At 36.0% G+C, this 22,133-nt stretch overlaps 1 protein-coding gene across 1 annotated transcript in view; it reads left to right on the top strand.

The window, feature by feature from the left end:
• The window catches only part of LOC139963726 (cation channel sperm-associated auxiliary subunit beta-like), a 108,250-nt gene that overhangs the window by 4,907 nt on the left and 81,210 nt on the right, over positions 1–22,133 (top strand). The window contains exons 6-12 of the mRNA XM_071964823.1: positions 4–147; positions 1,319–1,402; positions 3,685–3,794; positions 4,579–4,684; positions 6,774–6,820; positions 15,191–15,325; positions 16,183–16,335. Coding sequence (XP_071820924.1) covers positions 4–147; positions 1,319–1,402; positions 3,685–3,794; positions 4,579–4,684; positions 6,774–6,820; positions 15,191–15,325; positions 16,183–16,335 — 779 coding nt within the window. The remainder of the gene's footprint in view (positions 1–3; positions 148–1,318; positions 1,403–3,684; positions 3,795–4,578; positions 4,685–6,773; positions 6,821–15,190; positions 15,326–16,182; positions 16,336–22,133) is intronic.

The raw sequence follows: 22,133 nt of genomic DNA, 5'->3' as shown, positions 1-22,133 counted from the left end.
CAGTACCGGTACTACTAAAGGAGTTTGGTATACCCATCCAAAGTTCTGTCAATGCAGCAGATGATGGCAAGTTCAAGTCTTGCAGGTTTGGGCAGAGTGCTTGCTCCCCGGATGTAGCCGTTGCAGTTTGTGAGACCGAAGACGATGGTAAAATTTGGAAAATTTAATGCTTTTATAACATCGCATAGCTGGCTACGCTAGTCATGGATTTTGTTTATATATATATATGGTGCAATATTTTTTATTAAACTGTATGTAATAATTGAGATCAACGAATGCTTGAAAAGCTTTTTGCAAGACCACCTTTAATCTGCCCCACATACCTTGATATATACTGGAATATCTTTTTATACATATTTCATTACATATTACTTACATATTTCAGTGGAGTGTTAGCTCAGTGGTTAAAGCTGGTGCCTTTCAATCAAAAGGTCCCGAGTTCGAGTCACTCCAAGATTAATGTATGTCGTCCAGTTACAGAGTTGTTGACAATTGACAATTCATAATCATGGACGTTAAATATGAATCTAAGAGACTGACTTTGGTCACCTTGCGGCTTTGATAAGCCAATGAAGGCTTCTTCGCGAGTTCCTGCTTGCAGGAGGATCTAAAATACATACAACCATACATACACACATACATACACACATACATACATTAGATACTGTTCTGCTCTATATGCTCAATCATTACGCTGAAGATGTACTGAAAAAGCTGTTTCTTGTTTCATGTGCTGCCAAGTTGGTGGCAATGTTACATTCAGGATTGTGGTAGTTTAGTAAATTATTGGTAGGGCATGACAATTTTTATATCTGCTGGCAAATAGTACACATGGACAGCAGTGTTAATCATGTAGTTCCTGTCGAAAAGGCATGAGAACTGAAGAGTACATTAGGTCTGGTGATGCAACAAGTTGGAACGTTAGTGGCCCGGATGAATAAGCATTATTTAAAGTGTTGACTTGTTACTGTGGCTTCTGACTGTGGCACCACAGCAAAGAAATGAGTTATAGAGATTAGTACCATACATATCAAGCTGGATGGACACTATTGCTTAAGCTCTTAGGTTTATACTCTCTTCTAGCGAAATAATTTCTTTGCAACATTAAAATTGTGGTGTAAATATTCCCGTCAGATTTTTTTCGCAAGCTGCTTCTAGTTATTAATATTGAAGTTACTTATTATCACACACTGTTCTGGAAATGCAAGTGATACTAAGAATGCCCCATTTTTGTTAAATTAAAATATTGTGAAGATTATGGTATTTTTAGCTGAAATGAACCTTTTATACCCCTAGTGTGTTCCTTTTCTATTATTAGAGTTATTCTTGGGTGTGACGCATGGAGCGTTTGACTATGGTAGCACTACTTGGTCAAGTTTGAACTTATGCAGTGTAGTCCAAGGTGAGTTTATTCATTATAACAGTTGTTTAATTTTACTACTAGTAAGTCTAATAGTGTACTTGTATTAAACAGATTTGTGGAACATTCCAACCCAGCTAAAAAAAAAAAAAAATTAACTTGAATTATCGTTGCTGTATATCATTAAAGGGCTTAAGTTTTGCCCAAAAAATCTCCAATGTTTTTCACTTTGCAGAAGTACAGAGAAGATCAGACATGTTCACTTAAAAGGAGTAGTTTTACAAAGATATAAAAACTGAAGTATTTACAAGGGGTGATAGAGAGAGTTCTTTTGAAACACTGGTTTTTATCTTTTAAGGCATTTCATGTTTTTCTTACTTTGTGACTGTATATACCTGTATAACACATGCATTACATGTGAATTAATACCAGTGACTTTAAATCTCCTGGCTGAGCTTTTCCTCTTCGAGTGGCTTTAAAGTTTTACAGGCAAAGCTACAAAACTTGCTGCCTTTGTGAAGGCTCGGGATTCGGCAGAGACTCGACCCCATTACATACATCATCATGACGGTCCCACCAATCACAAACTTGTCTGCTTGGCCAAGTACACATCAGCTGTGAAAGATAGCGCCTCGATCAGATTGCCGCTCAGTGTTTTAGGAGGGCCGGTGAACAAATGGCTTAAACCAGTTAAAAGCCCTTGTCATCATATTTATGCTTCCTGGATAAAATCATGTGAAAGGCATCGTCCCAGCTATTTGACAATTATATTAATTAAATGGCTTCCATGTTTCCAGGAAAAGGTATTGCTGTATCTTTTCTTCAGATCACCTGTTACAGAATATCCCCTAATTTTCCCCTCTGAGATTTTAGTATGCCAATAACAGCCTTCGTTTCTTCCATGTTTCCTTTCGGAAATGAAGAGGACGACATTACTCAGATTGAGTTGCAGGTATCTAGGGAATTGGAATTTGGAATTTGCTACGTCACATTCATGGTGCGTCCTAACCACTCACTGAACTTTTAGCACCTTCCAGTCAACACCCCTTACACCCTCCCCTCCCCCCCACCTCCCACCTACCACTGTTACATCACGCACACTAGTTTTATATAGACTTGCTGGCATAGAAACCTAGATACCTGCTTGTCTAGAAGGCCCTCCTGGCATAAATGTTAAACTAAGTACATTAGACTTAACTTGCTGGCATAGAAACCTAGATACCTGCCTGTGTAGAAGGCCCTCCTGGCATAAATGTTAAACTAAGTACATTAGACTTAACTTGTTGGCATAGAAACCTAGATACCTGGAGCTGTAAACAATGAAGTTAATGAATCGTTTCCAAATATATGATGACCTGGAGAAAGTGAACTTTATGAATTAGAAGTTGTTGATACTAGAAACGTGAATAACTACTTCTGTTACATACATGATTTTGTGATATAAGTACAAGTTTTGAAATGTATACCAGTTTTGCAAAAAGGGTCACTGACTAATTTTGTAAAATAATCCATCATTATTTTGTAGGAAGTCATTTACTCTTTGTAAAAAATTTAATGATCATATTGTGCTTTGATTTTTTTTGGGGATCAAACTCAAACATTTTAGTGCATCCCTCTGTCACAAATTATCTCTTAACATGTAACTTGCAAAAAACTCATAAAAAAGCAGAAGTTAAAGATACACAAGGAATTTCAAATCCCCCCCCCCCAAAAAAAAACTTGTCACCCCGTCCCCCCAAAAAAGAAAAAAAAAACATACAAAGCAAGTTATTAAAGAAAGCACAGAGGTTTCAACTACCACTTTTTTAGCTTGCATAAATATTGAAATCTATTCATAAATTATTTTATTTAGAACATTGCAGTGTGATATGATATGTGAAGTTCATGTCATACATTGTCTGTAATTATATTGGCTTGCAACTAATCCAGCTAAACGAATTCAGTATTACCCCCAAATTTAACCATGTTAATACTTACTAGAAGTTTTCAAAGTTATTTTCTCAGAGGCTTGTGGTCCTACATAATATTTCCAGACATAAAGGAGGGTTCAATGAGACATTCAAAATGTCTCAGTGGGGCAATATGCAAATGAGGGGGTGCATGGCAATAAAATCCATGCTTAAAGATATGAGTCTCAGTGACCATTATTTTGACTTTCTGGCATATATGAGGCCAATATTAATGAACTCGCCTCAATATTGATATGATGCCTTTTGTATTTCCATGTCCTGTTATAGTATTTTTAAGCTTTTAGACTTTGGTATAACTTTTTAATGCATTAATATTTTCCCCTCCTTTCTTGTGTGTTTTTATTATGTTGTTAGCTTGTGAAAGTCTCCAGGTTTTGAGTGTAGTCCTCTCTGACAGTCATATCTTGATGTTGACCGATGAAGGCATCATTGTAAGCAGCAGCATGAAGGAGTATGTATCACAGGTAGACAAAATCATATAATCTCAACAAACTAACCTTTTAAAGATCAGTATACTACCGGCAGTTGACAATAGTATGGCATAATCATCATTCCATTACATTAATATGGAGTCCATAACTCCAGGGGGCTGAGAGGGGGCAAAGCCCTGGGCCCAGTGATGTAGGGGCCCCTGGACATTAAAGAAAAACATTTCCCTGGGCCCCTTTTATTATTATATTAGTTATATTATATTTTATTATTGATTATATGTACAACCTTTTTGAATTATACTGGACAAACTTTTTTTCTAATCGACAAGACCAGGCATCACAAATGTGTCAAACATAATACGTTATGGGCATGTTCTCTAGTCCATTGCTTGATAAATTGATGGATTGATTCATTGTCGCTGATTATTTTCATAAATTGTCAATCGAATCAATGCTTCAATCACCATGACTTTTGGAAATAAAATGAGAAGCAAAACCCTGAATTTTGCTTAATTTAAAGATCTCAGATATATCAGATATTGGTAATAAGATGGTACTTGAGGTGGGTTTTGGTTCGTTATTATTCTTACCAGTATTATCACTGAAAGCAAGAATTGTTGGCAAAGGCAACCGTGGAACAAATGTTAAGTACATCAGCCTTGTAAAATGTCATACTTCCTGTACCCCAATGAATGTTTCTGTTCTAACGATTGTTTTACATTGTTTTTACATTAATTAAAATTTGGATGATTTTTAGTGTAGCTTAGTAATTTTGAAAACTAGTATTTATTTTTCTTTTCTCTCTATTCATCATTAGGTTGCTTTTACACGTGTAGACCTACCCGAGTTGCTGCCTTGGTCACAGTGGACATTTCATTATAACCCAGTGTGTTCTGCTGGAAGGGATGCTAGTGAATTTGAAGGTAGGAAGTAACCTAATTCAAACCATGTCTTACCATTGTCATAGTTCTTTATCTGCGATGTTCATCACTTTAATCTGCAAACAATAAGTTACGTTACTCTGCATAAAACAGTTTATGCAGGAAGTGAACTGTATTGGGCCAATGAAGTAGACTCCACTGCTAATATATTCATTTCCTTTGATCAAAGGCATCTGTAAGTTTAAACCACCTCTCCCCTTCCCCTCCCTCCCCTCCCTCCTCCAATAAGATTATTTCGAGGAGAAGAAAGATTGACCAAGTCGGTAAATTTGTTATAATTCCATAGTCAAACATTTGTTGTATTCACCTTCTCAATGTTTGAAGATACTCTCTGTGTTAGGTAAATGTCTCCCTCTATTTGGTGAAGTCCAGCATGTGTGTAATTTATGTACTTAAATGTTTGTTTGCAACAAGAAGTCAGGTATATTGTATATTATCCAATTGGAGCAATGATGATTCTTTTAACCCTGAACCATGCATTGAATTTGTCACATCATTGGTGACTGTTGATGAAAGGAAAGAAATATAATACCTGAAAATATTATATGTTACATTAGGAATAAGGATATTAGGCATTACACTTCTAAAGTTTTGCAAATGAATAAAAAATTCCATAACATTTGGCAAAAAAATGTAAAAATGTAAAAAATTAAACGGGATGAACATAGAATACTATTTCTGAAGGACACTAGAAAGACAAAGAATGTTTTGACCTAGCGACCTTTAAGAAGTAGGAATACAAATATACATATGTAAATATATGTATATATAAATATGAATATTAATAAAGACCACGTTGAAACAACATGATCTCCTATTTAATTATAGACAATGGATAATTCCAATCATTTTAGGATAATAGTCTAATTTTGTTCCTAAATCTGTCTAGCATAACCCCCACACACATTGCATTTAATCTGCTTTTGTAATTCCCTCCCCCCCCCCCCCCCACATCTGCTTTCAGTCTAGCTTTCAACATCATTCTTGTACTTGTTTGAATCTAAGGGACATTAAGACCAGACAAGAAAGAAAGCCATTAGGAGTAGAAATTGAGATAAAAAAATCAAAAGTGCCAACTATTTTTAGTGCAAAATAAGCCAGTCTGATAAGGTGGGGTACCGATACAGCGTTACTTGTTGACCAATTGTTGGAGGGTTAAAAAAAAAAAAACATGTCTTAAAGTTGTCCCGCTTGGATAGAGAACTAGCCCAAGGATGTGACATTGACGACAGCATAGTTCAAAGTTTGTGACTGACTCTGACAGTGTTTGATAGCATTGACATTGTAGTTATATATTCGCTGGTCACCAAACTCTCATTCATTGTTACCCCAGCCATCAGGTAATTATGTTCCTGGAGATCAAGACAAGGCTCCTTTGTGTTTATTTACCGATGCAGTTTCTGGTTAGAATGATGAGTGATGTATATCCAGGTTACTATCCTGTCATGTGCAAATGTTTTATTGCTTTGTTTAGAACGAATCAATAGCTGCAGTGAATGACAGTTTTCAACTTCCTTGTAAAGTTTGAATCGGTAGAGGATGAGAAAGTAGCTGTTGGAGAAATTTGACAGTTCATGTAAATAAAAATGTTAGTGATGAAATCCATTCCTCTCACCTTTACCACAGAAAAAACAAACTTAAGAATGACAGAAAAGCCATTGTAGTATAAATGTATATAACAACAAGGGTACCAGTGCTGTGGCCAAGTGGATAAAGGCAGTGGCATTTGAAGCAATGAGGCTTAGCAATTACGGGATCAATCCCTGGCCCGGGTCATAGTAAGGTGTGTTTTTCATCCAAGAGCAATCTACGGTCTTCCCATCTGAAATGACTTTGTAGATTGAAAAGATTCCAAATTTGATTCGAAATGTTGCAAGCCATCCCGATGTGTAAGTTGTAATCCATAAGCCCTTGCAGGCCTCTCCCACATTTGCGGCCACTTAAGCGTCGTAAAAATAACTGCCTGATTATTATTCTTAGTCTTATATTTATTCTTGCTATTATTATAATTATTATTATTGTTATTTTTATGATAACTTGAGTTAAAAATTTTTCTCTCACCCTTTGATAGATCTTGTGTTTCTTTTGCCTCAACCAACCAAGAATAATAGCTCATTGGTAAGCTTCATTCTTTCATTTTGCAAGATTATTTCAGGTGAAGGAAGTACAGAGACTCACCACTGCTCACTAATGTCAGGTAACTGAATCTCATTAGGCTCCACACACTCTGCATACACACTGAGATTTTGAATAATAACCGGTTTTGTTATTTTTCTTTATTATATTTATCTTTATTATGGAAAGTACACTCCGGGAGGAAGAGATGGGAGGGGGAGACAGGGGGAGGGCATAAGAGCTAGGAGAGTTTCTGTTTTATAATTTTTTTTAATCTTTATCCATTACTCTATATTCTTTGAGGGATATATCTGGGAATATTGTTGCTAATGCCATGAAGTTTTCAACATCACCAAATACTGCTTTGAACTAAATGATAGCCCAGCCCCTTGTACGACTGTTAAACTACGTATCTCTGAAACAGAATGAATTTCTCCCAACTTTCTGTTCATTATAAGCAACTGTATAACATAAGATGGAGATGATGATTAGCTATATGTCTCTTCTTTAACATGAACACAAAATTACTGTAAGATAACCAGAGTTCGTCACCTTTGTAAATACCACATTCACAGAATAGTATGCCAATCACCTCACACACTGACTTAAGATCTCTTTTCAAGTAATTTTCTTAGAATCGATGAAGTCCTGCCAACACAGCTTCCAAACCCTGTGGAAGACTTTGACAGTCACAATTTTTTTTACTGTTATAGTCACAAAATAAAAAAAATTAAATATTGTTAAGCAGATTCTGAATTATGCATTAAAAATAATAATGATCAAAGATGTATTTTAGTCCATGATTGTTAGAGAAATGGTACTAATTTGCAAATCCATTCAAAATGTAAGTGTGAGTGGGTGCACAAGAAAGTGTGTGAAGGCCTCCATACAGTTACTAAACAAAGTGGGTTGCATGACTTCAAACTTGTGCAGCTTCAAATGTAGCGCTGCATGAATGACGTTTGATATAACTCCAGAGTGATTCATGAAGTGACTGTTTTACTCAAATTTTGGGATGTGATCTGTTCCTCCGTGGACTAGTTGCATACTAGTTGAATATTTAATAGACAATGCTGCCTCTTTAAGGTCAGCATTACTGATTTCCCACAGGCTAAACAGCAATCATTTGGTCACTTATGATGAATTGACCTATTTTAAAATGCAGTTAGTGAGAAGGATTATGGGGAGATCATGAATGATTCTTTAGTCTTCAACTTCCAGGAAAGTTTCGTGATTAACCACTGTTGTTCTTTATCTATCTATTATTGAGACAATTGAAGCAAAAACAGGGAGGTTTAAAAGTTGATACAGTCACTTCTAGGTTAATGTTATTTTAAAACCAATGAACTAATGAAAAGGGCAAAGTATAGCACATTTATTAAACTTAGAGCTTAGTTTAAGCTCTCCATTTGATGGTAAAAATTGTAGTGTGGGAAAAAAAAGAAAACGTTGTTGTGGATGGTATAAATTGAGACTGGTTGCTAAGGTGAAATTTAAAATATTATCCAGACGTAGCTTTGTTATTGTGTCGCTAGGGTTTAAGAGGTGTTAAAACTGGCGTCTCTGATGGCCCAGTCATGGTAGCAACAGTAGAAAGGACATTATATTGCAAAAAGTTTTAAGAATTGCACTCATATTACAGTTTTGAATTGCGCTCATGCTAACTTGTGAAATTTAAAATATTTTCAAGATGTAGCTTTGTTATTGTGTCGCTACAGTTTAAGAGGTGTTAAAACTGGCGTCTCCCCAATGACGGTTTGAGTCACTCCAAGATTAATATATAGTTCTCTAGATGATATCATATTTCGTTGGCATAGAAACCCTTTCGTATGCTCATTCTTTACAAAATGGATAAGGAAAAGGAGTTTCTTGATCATAAACTATTGTGATAGAAAATAACCTGGCTTTAATTGCACATTCACATCTGCCATACTATGGTATATTAAACTGACTTTGTTAGTACCTTTTGACACGCTTGCAGAGGAATAGAAGCTAGTGTGGTCATATATTTGTGATATAAGCTGTGACTCTTCAATCCATATCTCTCTCGTGCATCGCAACTTTCTGTGATGACCCTGCTAATGTGATGTTGGACTGTATTAATCTAACCTACTGTAATAAATAAGACCCCTGTCTCTGTTCTCACAATCCCAATATCTATGGAACAATGCCGGGGGGGGGGGGCGGGGGCGGGGGCGGTGGTCATAAACGTAGCATATATAGGCGAGTTATTAACACAGCACTCATTCCGTATGTATTTGAGAACAGCATATCATTTTACCAGTACTGGTTTATTTTAATGTTGGTCTGAGAGGAGTATTATCTCCTCTCATCAGTGTCATTATCAGTGGTAGCAAACATACCATTCTGTGAACATCTATCTCACGTGTTGATCAAATTATTTGTCGTAAAAAATTCAGACGTGAAAGTCTACTCTCTCTGAAAAAATGGGATGACCAACCAACAAACTGCTTTAAAACTGTTTTGCTATCACCCGGGTAGATGTTTCCTTTATTGAGACATTTAATTGCCTAATTTAATCCATGATTATCAATCTCAGGGATTATTTTGGATGGTCATGAACCTCCAGCAAAGACACTTTAGAAAGGTTTTTGCATGTACAAAAGTGTAAATGACCTCTATAAAGTGGGGGGAATTGATGGTTTTGTGTGTTGCTATAGGGTTTTACTTAAATGTAGTCAGTATAGGCCTTGAATTATGGCATGGTATAATTGCTAGAAGTTTTCAAATAGTACTTTCCTGGGGGTCTTTACTCTCCAAATTGTTTCTCAGACATTTTTAAGGAACACAAAAGATAACTGAATGTCCCAGTGAGGACAATTTCCTCGAAGGTTGTAATAAAAAAACAATCTAAGAATTTTGACCAAAGGTGACCATATTTGAATATCTAGCATATTTGGGGCCAATACAACATAACCTTTAACTATTCATATTGACATTCTGTTTAATCATGTGGTTTGCATATGGAGAGATTCAAATCCAATCACATTTAACTGTGCAGGTAAATGCAGTTTAATTAGGCAAACTTCAGTTAAAGTTGAGGCTTTCTTATTCAGAAATGTCTAAGAAAGTTTGATTTTATTGTCAGTGCCCATTACCAGCAAGTGTTTACATGAAACTAGGTCAATAGAAACACATATAACACATATAAACACATAATCGTTGTAATCTTACTGTCTCTCTACCAAAGAAGAAACCAGCTGTCTATATTTTATCTTTAGCAACCCATATTTTTAAACCATTTGAACAGGTTGTAAACGTTTTAATGGGTAGTAATTGACATAGACCATAAATATAAACATAAATAGAATCTTCCAAATTGACCATTGGCATAGTTTCTTGAAATAGTACAACTTAAAGCAGATTTTTCATTAAAACATGATTTGGTCTTAGTGGTATCCTTTGGAAACTAGTCTATAAAGAACTTTCAGAAATCATTAGAATGATTTTTTCTTGGTGACACTTCTTAACAGAAATTGCTATACATTCTACAAACAAAAATCTGGAATTTTTCCAGGAGGGGAGAGGGAGGCAGGTAGAACTTATTTTCTGAAGAAAAGTTTGAAAAAAAGGGGAAGGGAGGAGGGTGGGCAAGCTACTATAACAGTATTGATCCCCCTCAAAGAGTATTGAGACCCAATAAGAAAATATTTAGCATCCCTTAAAAGCATTGAGCCCCTCTTACAAAAGCATTGAGCCCCCTAAAAAGCATTGAGACCCCTCCACAAAGACTCACAGAGAATGCATCCAAAAGGACTTTAGTAGAAAATAGGTTCTGCTCCCTTGAAGGACATTGAGCCACTATGAAAGCATTGAGCCCCTTAAAAAAAGTATTGATGCCCCATAAGAAAACATTTAGGCTCCCTAAAAGCATTGAGTTCCTAAAAAGCATTGAGACCCCTCTAAAAATAGTACTGAGGCCCACTAAAAAAGTGCTGAGCTCAGTGAGCCCCTATTAAATCATTGAGACCCCTTCAAAAAGCATTGATACCCCCTAGAAGGCATTTAGCCTCATAAAAAGCATTGAGCCATTATTACATAAGCATTGAGCCCACCAAGCAGCATTGATACCCCTCCAAAAAAAGTACTGAGACCCATTTAAAAATGCATTGAGTTCCCCCTAGAAGAGCATTTAGCCACCCTAAAAAGCATTGCGTCCCCTTTAAAAAAGTATTGAGCCCACCAAAACTGCATGGTAAAGGAAGTCTAGCTATGGGGCTCACTGAAGATTAATGTGGGCGTGATTTTTTGTTTTTTTTTGTTTTTGCCCATCCACTGTTTCATTATTCATGTTAATAAAACTGAACATTTTCTGAAATGATTGTAACAGCAGCGTTAGTACATGCCTACTGTGACTGTCTGGAAAGAGAAATAATTTTCTATAGATAGCTTTCAGTAATTTGATTTTTTATGAATGGTAATCAATCCCAGAAATCTGTATCTCTGTTCTATCTTTTTGCGGTTCCTTGCTTCATAGGTGGTATTTCACACCTGCTTCCTATTCTATCAGAAATGTGAGTGAATTGTTTAATACAAAACAATTTTCTTTTTAAAACAGAGAATATTCCTCCTCAATTTGGATGGGATTACTTCCTATTAAAGGATCATTTTGTAAGAGGAAATGAAGGAACCAATTCATCTGTTTGTTGTCAAAGTAGTTTATCTTGAAGATTTCATCCTTGTTTTGTCTAACCTAGGGTTTCAACTCTATGGAATGAATATGGGGGGGGGGGGGGGGGGATAGAAGTAATAAAATTCTCATTTATTTTGTTAAAAGGAGACTTACTCGAAGGTGATAGCACTGTGTAGACTTTTGTTTTGATAACTATAGGTGTAGGTGATGAAAAAAAGATTCATATGAAAATAGAGTGAAAGGCAAAAAGTTTAAATATTGACATTTTCAGTGGTCTCATAATAGGAATAGGTTTTTGGTTCTTTGTGGTACCAAATCCAGATCAGATCCCAACCTTCCCTACCCCCACCCAATCATCTGGTCTTGTAGAACATTTGTTCAAGAAAAACTTGTCGATAAAGTCTGTTAGAACTGGTCAGCAAATTGAAGGAATGATTTTTCCCCCCCCCCCCTTTTTTTTTCTTTTTCGATGATGGATCGTTGGGAGAGACGATAGATACCTTTAGTGTGAACTTTGACCTGTCAGATGAATAAGATGATCAGAAGACTGATCAATGCTGGACATACAACAAAATATTATAGAATTTCTTGTAAAACTTAGTAGAAAATTAAAAAGATTCTTTAAACAACCATCCAAAATTTTAGAAAACAAACAAACAACAACAACAACAAAAGGATTTCAGTCTTCTTATTACTGCAATTATTTTCATAAAAGTCGGGGAAAAAACAGTGTCACTTAATGGGAGTGAAAGACTCGCGCACAAAGAAACGTTTAATGCCGGTAATCTGACCTAGTTTCGAATGAGGTGTAACAGAAGTGTTACACACCACCATCGATCCCAGCAGAAAATACACACACAGCTTGCTACCGTCGGTAATTAGACACTAGTGTACAGTCAATACATGCAGCTACGGTCAATACCCACAACACAGTGTACATAGCAGCGATGGACATCCCAGCAGGTAGTTGTTATGGAATGCCCTGATATTAGGTCCAGATAAAAGAAAACAAGGTATCACGTTTCATTGTCTGCATTTTGTAGCGACAAGAAGAAAACTTCACTTGCAAGCAACGGAAAGTTAACTTTTTTCAGAGGGCGGCACACGGTTTGGGGCGAGTCTTCAATGCCTTTAAGAATATTTAATGCCTGTATCTTGTCCATGATAGCTCACCATGCAATGGAGTTCATTAAATGTGTACATGGTCTATCAAATGGTTATATATTTCAACTTTCTATGTGGTTTGCCACAGTTCAGTTTATTTGTTACTTTGAAACATCAAAGTTTAATGGAAGAAAAAGAATATAACCCTTGTGAGCTTGAGCAATACGTCACTCCTTGAACAAGTTAAGGACCAGGCAAACGATTTAAGAGACAGATTGCACGTCTAATATTCTTTCTAATAATTTTTGTCAAAAGCAATAGATATAATAAATAAATATTGCATTAAACTTTGCCACTGATTTAACTTCTCTGTATTTAAATTGTGAAGAAACAAATAAATGAAATGAAATGAAATGAAATAAAGATGCTTAAGGATCTGGATTAAACAGTTTTAACTCATAAAATATGGTTTTTAGTTGGGACTGAGGGCCTCGTATGAATATTTTGGCTTAAACTACCAAATTTTGCTCAGTTTAATATACAGACTGCTTTAATGAGAAGGAGGTGATGGATGTGAAGGAATTTTCACGAAATCTAAATCCAAAGAGGAAATGTGATTATATGAATTTCAGAGTTAACCTTATGTTTTGGTACAAAATACTGTAAACGTGACCAATTGTAATGTTTTCTATAAATTATTAAGTTATTGATACCTGATAGGTTGCTGTAATGATTACTACTTACAAGCCTGGCAGGATATATTTTCTTTCATCAGAAAAAAAGAAAAATTTTGATGAAATTTATCGAAGACGCGTAAAACCAAAATTTCATGTTTCTTTCTTCTTCCTTGTTCTTATCATGCTACCCTTTCTGGTTACTTGGGAAATTCACACCCAGTCACTTTATACATCTTCTTTGTGTTATGATATGTGGGAGCTGCTTCCAGTTTTTAAGGGGAAAATAATCTTTCGTAAAAACCAAGCTGACTACTGCTTGAAAACTTTCATATAATAATTCTAACTTTTCCTATCCTATTAGTTATCAATTTTAAATGCTTATATTTAAGGTCATAATTAACAGTCTATTTTCTAATTTTGATTTTCAAACATTGAGATGACAAAAGTATGTATTCCCTGCAAATTTATTTGTACTAATTGTTGCGAAGGCTTTAGTTTTTGAGTTGAAAAAGGAAAGAACAAGGAAAAGTTGGTTTCAGTGGCAGGAAAAGAAGGACAATATGGAGGTGATTAAGAAACGACTGTGTCATTCCGTTAGGTGGTGTCACCATATATTGTCCTGTTTTGTTGGGACCTCTGTCACTGGATCATGATATTACGTCCCACACGTCTCTAACATAAATGATGTAACCCTGAAAACTGCAGAATGAAAGGAACATTTTGTGGATGAAAGTTAAGTGGTTAGGTACTAGTTGTCAACAGTAGGATGTTGAGGGAGCCTGCAGCATCCTGCAGCCAGGCTGCGTAGCTGGACATAATCTTTTGTGCTGTGTAGTTTCACACAATAGGCACTGCTGGTCTGTGGAGATAATCCCTATTGTTTGGCATGTATTGATTCATCCTAGCTGAGCAGGATTGTGCAGCTGCTGCATAGCTGGACATAATCTTTTATGCTGTGCAGTTTTCACACAATAGGCACTGCTGGTCTGTGGAGATAATCCCTATTGTTTGGCATGTATTCATCCTAGCTGAGCAGGATTGTGCAGCTGCTGCATAGCTGGACATAATCTTTTATGCTGTGCAGTTTTCACACAATAGGCACTGCTGGTCTGTGGAGATAATCCCTATTGTTTGGCATGTATTGATTCATCCTAGCTGAGCAGGATTGTGCAGCTGCTGCATAGCTGGACATAATCTTTTATGCTGTGCAGTTTTCACACAATAGGCACTGCTGGTCTGTGGAGATAATCCCTATTGTTTGGCATGTATTGATTCATCCTAGCTGAGCAGGATTGTGCAGCTGCTGCATAGCTGGACATAATCTTTTATGCTGTGCAGTTTTCACACAATAGGCACTGCTGGTCTGTGGAGATAATCCCTATTGTTTGGCATGTATTGATTCATCCTAGCTGAGCAGGATTGTGCAGCTGCTGCATAGCTGGACATAATCTTTTGTGCTGTGCAGTTTTCACACAATAGGCACTGCTGGTCTGTGGAGATAATCCCTATTGTTTGGCATGTATTGATTCATCCTAGCTGAGCAGGATTGTGCAGCTGCTGCAGCTTTCCTTTATGACACGGTGACTTAGTCTTCAGAAGTTGTTAGTTTGTTGAATAATGCAAGGTGATTGCTGAGGATCCAGGTATAGCCAGGGAATTGGATGTTGGTAAGTAGTCCAGATGAAAGGGAGTGCATAGGGGTATCAGGAGACTACAACTGGGTCAATAAGGGACACTGAGAAATATGTGATAAAAGAAAATTCATCATCATTTTGATATTTTTAGATGGGTGCCGGCATGCCATAATTGTCATTGGTGCCTTACCTGGCTCTTGTAAGTCCTGACAATGGGTAGAGACTGTCCTTGGGGTATGTGTCTTGGGTCTTTCCAAAACAACCTTTCAAATTTCCATTCATGATAAAACTTTTCTTCTTACAGGTGGCAGGTTTCTGGTCTGTGCCTCCGTACAAAGATTGGACAACTTTCCATGATATGACAGTCACTCCATCATCGTGGATATTAAGTGGATATGATTTGCAGACAAACATGTTGGTAAATGTCGTGCAAGTGGAGGTAAGAATTGTATATATTACTTAATAATAATAAATTACATTTATATAGCGCTTACTACAGTGTTTCAAAGCGCTTCACAAAGTAGGAAAGAGAAAGGAAACCAAGGAATAAAAGAAACTAGGAATCAAACAGAAATATTTTACTTACACCTGATACTGGTTTAACTTTGCTGTCAGTAAAAGTTTCATTTTTTCTTCCCTCCCCTCTTCCCCCGGCCCTCCTCCCCACCTTCTATCCGTCATCATTCTCTCAGATTTTTATGTTACCCTGATGTGTTGCCTTTTGCATTTGGTGATATTAAGTTTAGTCAATCTAAACAAGAAATGTATGTTTTCCCCACACAATTGGAAAAACCCTCATTCTAAACTGAAGTATTTTATTTGCACACAACCACTGACATGAACTGACATTTTAGCAGTATTTGGACTGGGTTAATCCAGTACAGGAAATTCTTTATCACTAGGATTTAATTTAACATTTTGGTTTTTCATTTATGACCTTTTGAAATTAATCTTGCTTCATTCTTGTTGGTGTTAATTTGCTGTAGAAACATTAAGGATTATGTTTGCAGATACCTTTTTGATGAGGAGTATGGTACAAATGACAAGTTTTGGTCAAACTCTAATGCAAAAATGCAACTTTGAACCTGTTTGGAATGCCTGATGTAAAAAAACGAAGGAAAAAGTAGTGGAACAAAACCAGTAGGCAGGTACTGATCTATACATACGTTTTGGTAATGTTCACATGTAGCAGCCGATGCTCTGTGAAAGAAGGTGCAGCTTAATTTAATGGTTGTCAGGTCGTACGTCTATAAATATGATGAATCATTTTATGAAAGGATCATTTTTAAATTTCAGAAATTAACGGTACAAATTCACGAGCTATCTGTGCTGACGTCCAGCGGCGATGTCAAAACCAAGGTGCCCCCAGTTTCCCTTCCATTAAAATTCCAGCCTTCTGGGATCTGCTTTCATCCAATCACCAACTATTTCTATTTGTATGGGAATCAGGTGAGTACCAGCTAGGGTAGTAAGAATTAAAATGTTTATAATTTATTAATTATTAGTTATGTAATGTTCTCGGGTAACCCTCCCCCAAAGAAAAAGAAGAGAGCCCAGAACGATGTTCTGTTTCGATAAAGTGTAATCTTATCTCAGATATAAAGTAGGTTTGATAAAACTTGCAATATTTGGTAACAGCATACCAATATCGAGAGCCCAGAACGATATTCTGTTTTGATAAAGTGTAATCTTATTTCAGGTATATGGTAGGTTTGATAAAACTTGCAATATTTGGTAACAGCAATCCAATATCGAGATGTTATAAATGGGCATCCAAGCATAATGCACAACGATGATGTGCATTGCAAGTTTCATTAATGTTGGCCTGTCAGGACATGACATGCACATTATTGACTCGAATTCCCACATCCATGAACGTTTCCGACGATGTTTAACTGACATTCTTATTGAAGTATGAGAGATTGTCAATGTTTATCTTCAAAGGCTTTTAACCCAAATCAAAATGAAAAAAAAAAACACTTTGGGGGACTTTTTGCAAAAGAAGTTACCGTTGGGACATCCAGTCTATCTACAGAATTTGAAAAAGAGAAACATTAAGAGTATTTAGGTGCCTGCAGGGTAAGTTCAGCATAAAAGTTCAAAAGTTTGTTTGTTTGGTGTGTCAATCAGAAACGTGATGAAAATAATCTAATTGAGCCCAAAAGATTTTAAGTATGAAACCTCAACACTACAATCCAAAGAATATTTTGATGGGTTGTTGGAATGAATGTAATCTTTACAAATTTCAGCTTTTATTTGTTTATTGTTCGTCTGTGAAGGTTGACTCTGTTTTTGATGGTTTGACATTTCATGGTTTCTAAAGAGCTTCTAAAAGTGCCACTATAGCTGGTGTCTGTGGGATTTAAAGGAAATTGTTAACATGTTAACTGAGCAGTAGGCCCAATAGGTCTTCTTTCCTTGCACCCGAAAGACGATGTTTGTACCTATTAACATTTCAGACCAATTATTTTTGTCTGCCAGAGACAGCTGCTGCACGTACCGTGCAGTTTGCCCAGTGGCAATCTCACAAACCTGGAATTTCTTGTTTTTCGATCATCTGAACAGCAAAGTTGGTTATTCTGACAAGATTAAAAGGAATGACTGTAGGCATAAATTTAATTTTGTTTTGTTGTCGTCTGTGATAAATAACTGCTATCATTCCAGGTTGTATTAATTTTGATACCACAATAGATTTGTTTTGAAGGGAGTGGCTGAATGACTTAGTCTAACACACAGACCATGTGTGGTCAGTACAGGTTAAACTTTCATGAACTCAGTTTCACATGTTTAAATTGCATTGAAACTTTCATAAGGCCAAATGGTTTTCAATGGTATGTACATACATAATACAAGCTTGTTGATTAAATGAAGTTTAAAAATAACATTTTTTGGGGTTGAGTTATTTTTACAACAGGGGATTAACACATTGTCAGTAAGGACCTGTACTGAGGAACAGACATTGTTATCAGTTAAGCCTTAAAGGAGTATTCCATACAACATATTTTAAAGGGTAACATACATCTTGAAAATCAGAATAGCTATAGAGACATTTAAGTAGCACTCAAATTTGTCTCCTTTTGTTGGCATATGACATATGAAGACTAAAATTGTGTCTAAGTTGTCCTTCTATATAAAATGGAAGATTTTAATTAAGTGCTTCCTCTACAGTACCCATGGTGATAACATGAACATTTGTCATCACATTTCATTTCATGGTGACCTAAGAATAAGTAGGTTCCTAAAGAGGCCTTTACTAGGGGAGGGTAATAGGGGTAAGAGTTAAGCATTTTGTTGAAGAGCATTATGATGATCATGTGATTCACATCAACCTGTGACGTCATTATGATGATAACATGCACTGAGCTCTGTTTACTGTACTGTACTCTACTGCACTGTACTGCAATAAAGTCAGTGTTAACATGTAGCACCGTCACTTGTGTTTTCGTAGACAAAATGGTGATTTAAGTCAGAAATAACAATGTTTGTGTATGAGCTAGGACAGAATTAGATTACAAAGACTTAACTAGAGTTGATCAAGTTCTTTCATGTTCATTCTTTAAGGCACAAATTAGAAATGAAATAAAAGTTCAAAAAATGTTTTCTAAAAATAAAAACAAAAAACAAAACAAAAATAAAAATATTAGGTCAAAACCTGTACCCCTTCCCTTGCATTCTGATACACAAAAGTTTAGTTTCAGATGGTAAAATTGCTGTGATATATGTGAAACTCTCCAAAGTATCATCAAATTATATCCTTAACACCTACAACTTACATTAAAGTAAATGAAACAATGGGGGGGGGGGGGCAGCTTTGAGATAGTTTTGAAGGGACGGAATTTCAGTGTGAGGCATGGAATTTAGGTGGGAGGCATGGAATTTAGGTGGGAGGCATGGAATTTAGGTGGGAGGCATGGAATTTAGGTGGGAGGGATGGAATGTCAAACAACAGTGTCATGTGTTATTTCAGCAAGGGATTCCCAGGTGACCACCGCAAACATGCTGAAACTTTAATTACACAAGTAATGTAGTCTAATATCAAATTATCAATGTAGGTCTGTATATATACCAAATGTCAAATGTCACATTTCTTATTTCTCCTGTCAATAGGTAACCATGTGGCCATGCAGTTGTTTTGAAGTTTCAATATGTGTGATATTATAGTTTTCCACCAAATATCAACTTTTTTACTCCAGATTAGTGTTTTTCCAAAGTTTCGAGGTTATTGAATTTCATGTTAATAGTACTTAGCTATAAGTAGCCTGAAATGCAACATATTATATGATCCTTATACTGTACTGTACCTTTCTTGTTTTGTCAACAGGATTTTTCTCTTTTTCAAAGTATAATAATCAATTTTGGTACAGCCTACTTATACTAGGTAGCCACTCTCATTGCTGTAGATAACTTTCGTTAAGCTGTGTCCTAATTTTCCCAAATATGGTATGTACAGGTACTAGTTGATGTGCTTTGTTTTGTCATTTGAACTATTTTAAGCAATTTCAATGTTAAATGGGCTGTAGCTTGTTTGAAATTCTCATAGGTCAGGTAGGAATTTTTAGAGATAAGATTGAGGGTTACTCAAAATGTTGACAGCTTCTACTACCCCCCCCCTTCCCCCTCTGCTCCACACCTCAAATGGTTGTGTGGTTTCTTTTTGTAGTTGAAATGCCAAGATCAAAGATTTTTAGTGGCTTTTATCTCATCTCTAATAACGTGGAAAAAACCTTCCGTCCCTCGCATTTCTTTCTTTTGCAAAGGTGCATAATATCTCAAGTTATCAGTGAGAATGTTTAAACACCATTGAATCAATTTGAGAAGGGGGATTGAACTTGTAATAAATATTGGATATGGCATGAAACTCCCATCAACTTTTGAAAAAATATGACAAATGTATCACGTGCATGTAAACTGCCTTATTTGCATTCCGTCCCTCCCACCAATGAGTTTTCGTTGCCATAGCAACATGCAACATCTTAACTAGGTTTTGATTCTATCATTTTGTTGTAAATGCATCATTTTATTGAAATAAGTACTCAAGGTAACTTATTTAATAACATTTTATAAGCAAACACAACTTTAAATGTGCTTCAAATTCTGTCTCTCGCACAAACCGGAAGGATTTTGACTTCAACCCTACAGGTCTTCAGAGTTAGCTGAGGTTATTACATCGTTAAATCCATTTGACTTTCCTTCAGAGGGACTACCTGACTGGGGATAAATGGCTCTTATAAATGCCTTCTCTATTAACGTAGTTGTGTTTACTTTACGACCTGCGTTTATAGAGGTCTTTAGTGTGAGGGTCACAGCATGAAACCTACTTATCTCCACTAAGTCATGACATTCTAACCTAAATTTCGGGTGTAGTGAATGAAGACAAAAATATTTAATCATCCTTCCAACCCTAGCTGGCCCTCCCTCCTCTTTCAAGCCTGTACTGCTTGTTTTGGCTTGAATATATCTGCTATCATTTCAACCAATTCTGTTTACTCTACCTGTCAGTCAATGAATGGAAGGAGGATTAAGCTTTCTAGATGGATGACAATGTCTATTCAGACTCCTGTCTATAAATATGCAAATCTGTAGAACTTTGTAAAAAGACGGAGTGACCTCCAAATGTCATTCAGCAGTCAAGTTCCTTTCATCTGTTGCGGTCAGATGACTGTACAGGGCAGTCGATGATTAACTGTTTAAACAAGTCACTAAAAATATCACTCAAAGGATTTTCCAAGAGGATGTTGTTATTATTGCCTACAAGATCCCAGATCTCTGGTAATTTTTAGCTTTCCATGCAGCCTGCGTTGTCGTCATCATTAGAGCTAATACTGCAAGGAAGGCAGGAGGCAGTTCAGTATATCGTTTGACTGCTATAGTCAAGTTTATATTTCCAGTGTATGAAAGCAAAATTTGGATATTTTGAAACTTTCTGGTTTTTTTTGGGTATATATGTTATTATTTTATAATAATAGATGAAAGTGCCTGGGATACATATTGAATCAAAGAGTATCATTTTAAATTCTAGGTTAATTAAATTTCCATTCAGTGAGAAAATCTAACAGGGTGTCGAATAGTTTTTGATATCTTACAGTTAAATTCTGTTTCGAGTATTGAATGATAGGTAAAAAAAAAAGCAAATTTTGTCAGAAAATTGTAGGCAACCAACGACAAGAAGTGGCTGTATACCATTTTGTAGTAAAACTTCACATTAAAATGAGATTAGCAACTAGGCAGTTTCTACCAAAACACTTTCTTAGTTTAATATTTATTTCACTTCATGGCTTACCTATCTCCTCACCACCTGAGCACTCTTCTACCGTGCCTAAAACAATCTGGGAACTTTATAGTCACCCCTTTCTTGAGTTATAAGCAAGATTTTAGGTGGTATTAGTAGTGATCTTCTCTTTTGAGTGTAGGAGAGGGCTATAAGAGTGATGTGGGGGGGGGGGGGTTTCAGAAAGGGAAGGTGATATTTGGTATTGTTTTATACGATGACATGATTTAGATATTTATGTGAATGTTAAAATAAGCTATTGTTGTTGGGAACATGGAAAATGAGCAGAAATTTGAACTCTGACGAGACAACATCTCTCAGAGCTGAGCGAACTGAATTAGATTAGGGACGATCGACCTTTGCTGGTTAAACTCGGGGAATCTTCATATATGATCCCCATAATCAGCTCAAAAAGCTAGCATAATTTCACTGATTCAGTCATGGTCCCCATCAATGCCATATTGGGCAATTAAGTCAATATATTGAGATATACTTGATTGTTGACCATCAGGAAATGTTCGCTCTGAAGACAACAAGTGACATAATTGCATGCTGTCCATAAAAAGTATAAATGTTACTGTTACTTGTCATTTAGCCTTTGAAGAAAATCCTGCTAGGATCGAAACGTCAGGCCAACTTACTTTTACACATGAATAAAAAAAAAAAAACGGAAAAACAATAAAGCACAAGAGATGAACCATAAAATGAAAGATTTAGAGATATCTCGTTGTATTCTTGTTTCATTTTTAAGTATTCATTGAACGCATTCAGAAATGTATGTATCTTATTGACCTGATCAGGCATTCTACATATTTATAAATTTATGTCATACATCTATTTACAATAAACATTGTCTTTTAAAACAAAACAAAAAACTTGTTTGGTAAATAATATGACATCCATCTAAAATCATACGCATATATCTAAAACGTCATACGCAAAGTTTTATGACAATTAATGGCATACTGGGAAAAAAAGG

Source organism: Apostichopus japonicus, chromosome 22 (assembly GCF_037975245.1).
Source record: "Apostichopus japonicus isolate 1M-3 chromosome 22, ASM3797524v1, whole genome shotgun sequence".
NCBI classification, from domain to species: domain Eukaryota; kingdom Metazoa; phylum Echinodermata; class Holothuroidea; order Aspidochirotida; family Stichopodidae; genus Apostichopus; species Apostichopus japonicus.
Note: the sequence above shows the minus strand (reverse complement) of the source record. Positions and strands in the feature narration are given on the sequence as shown.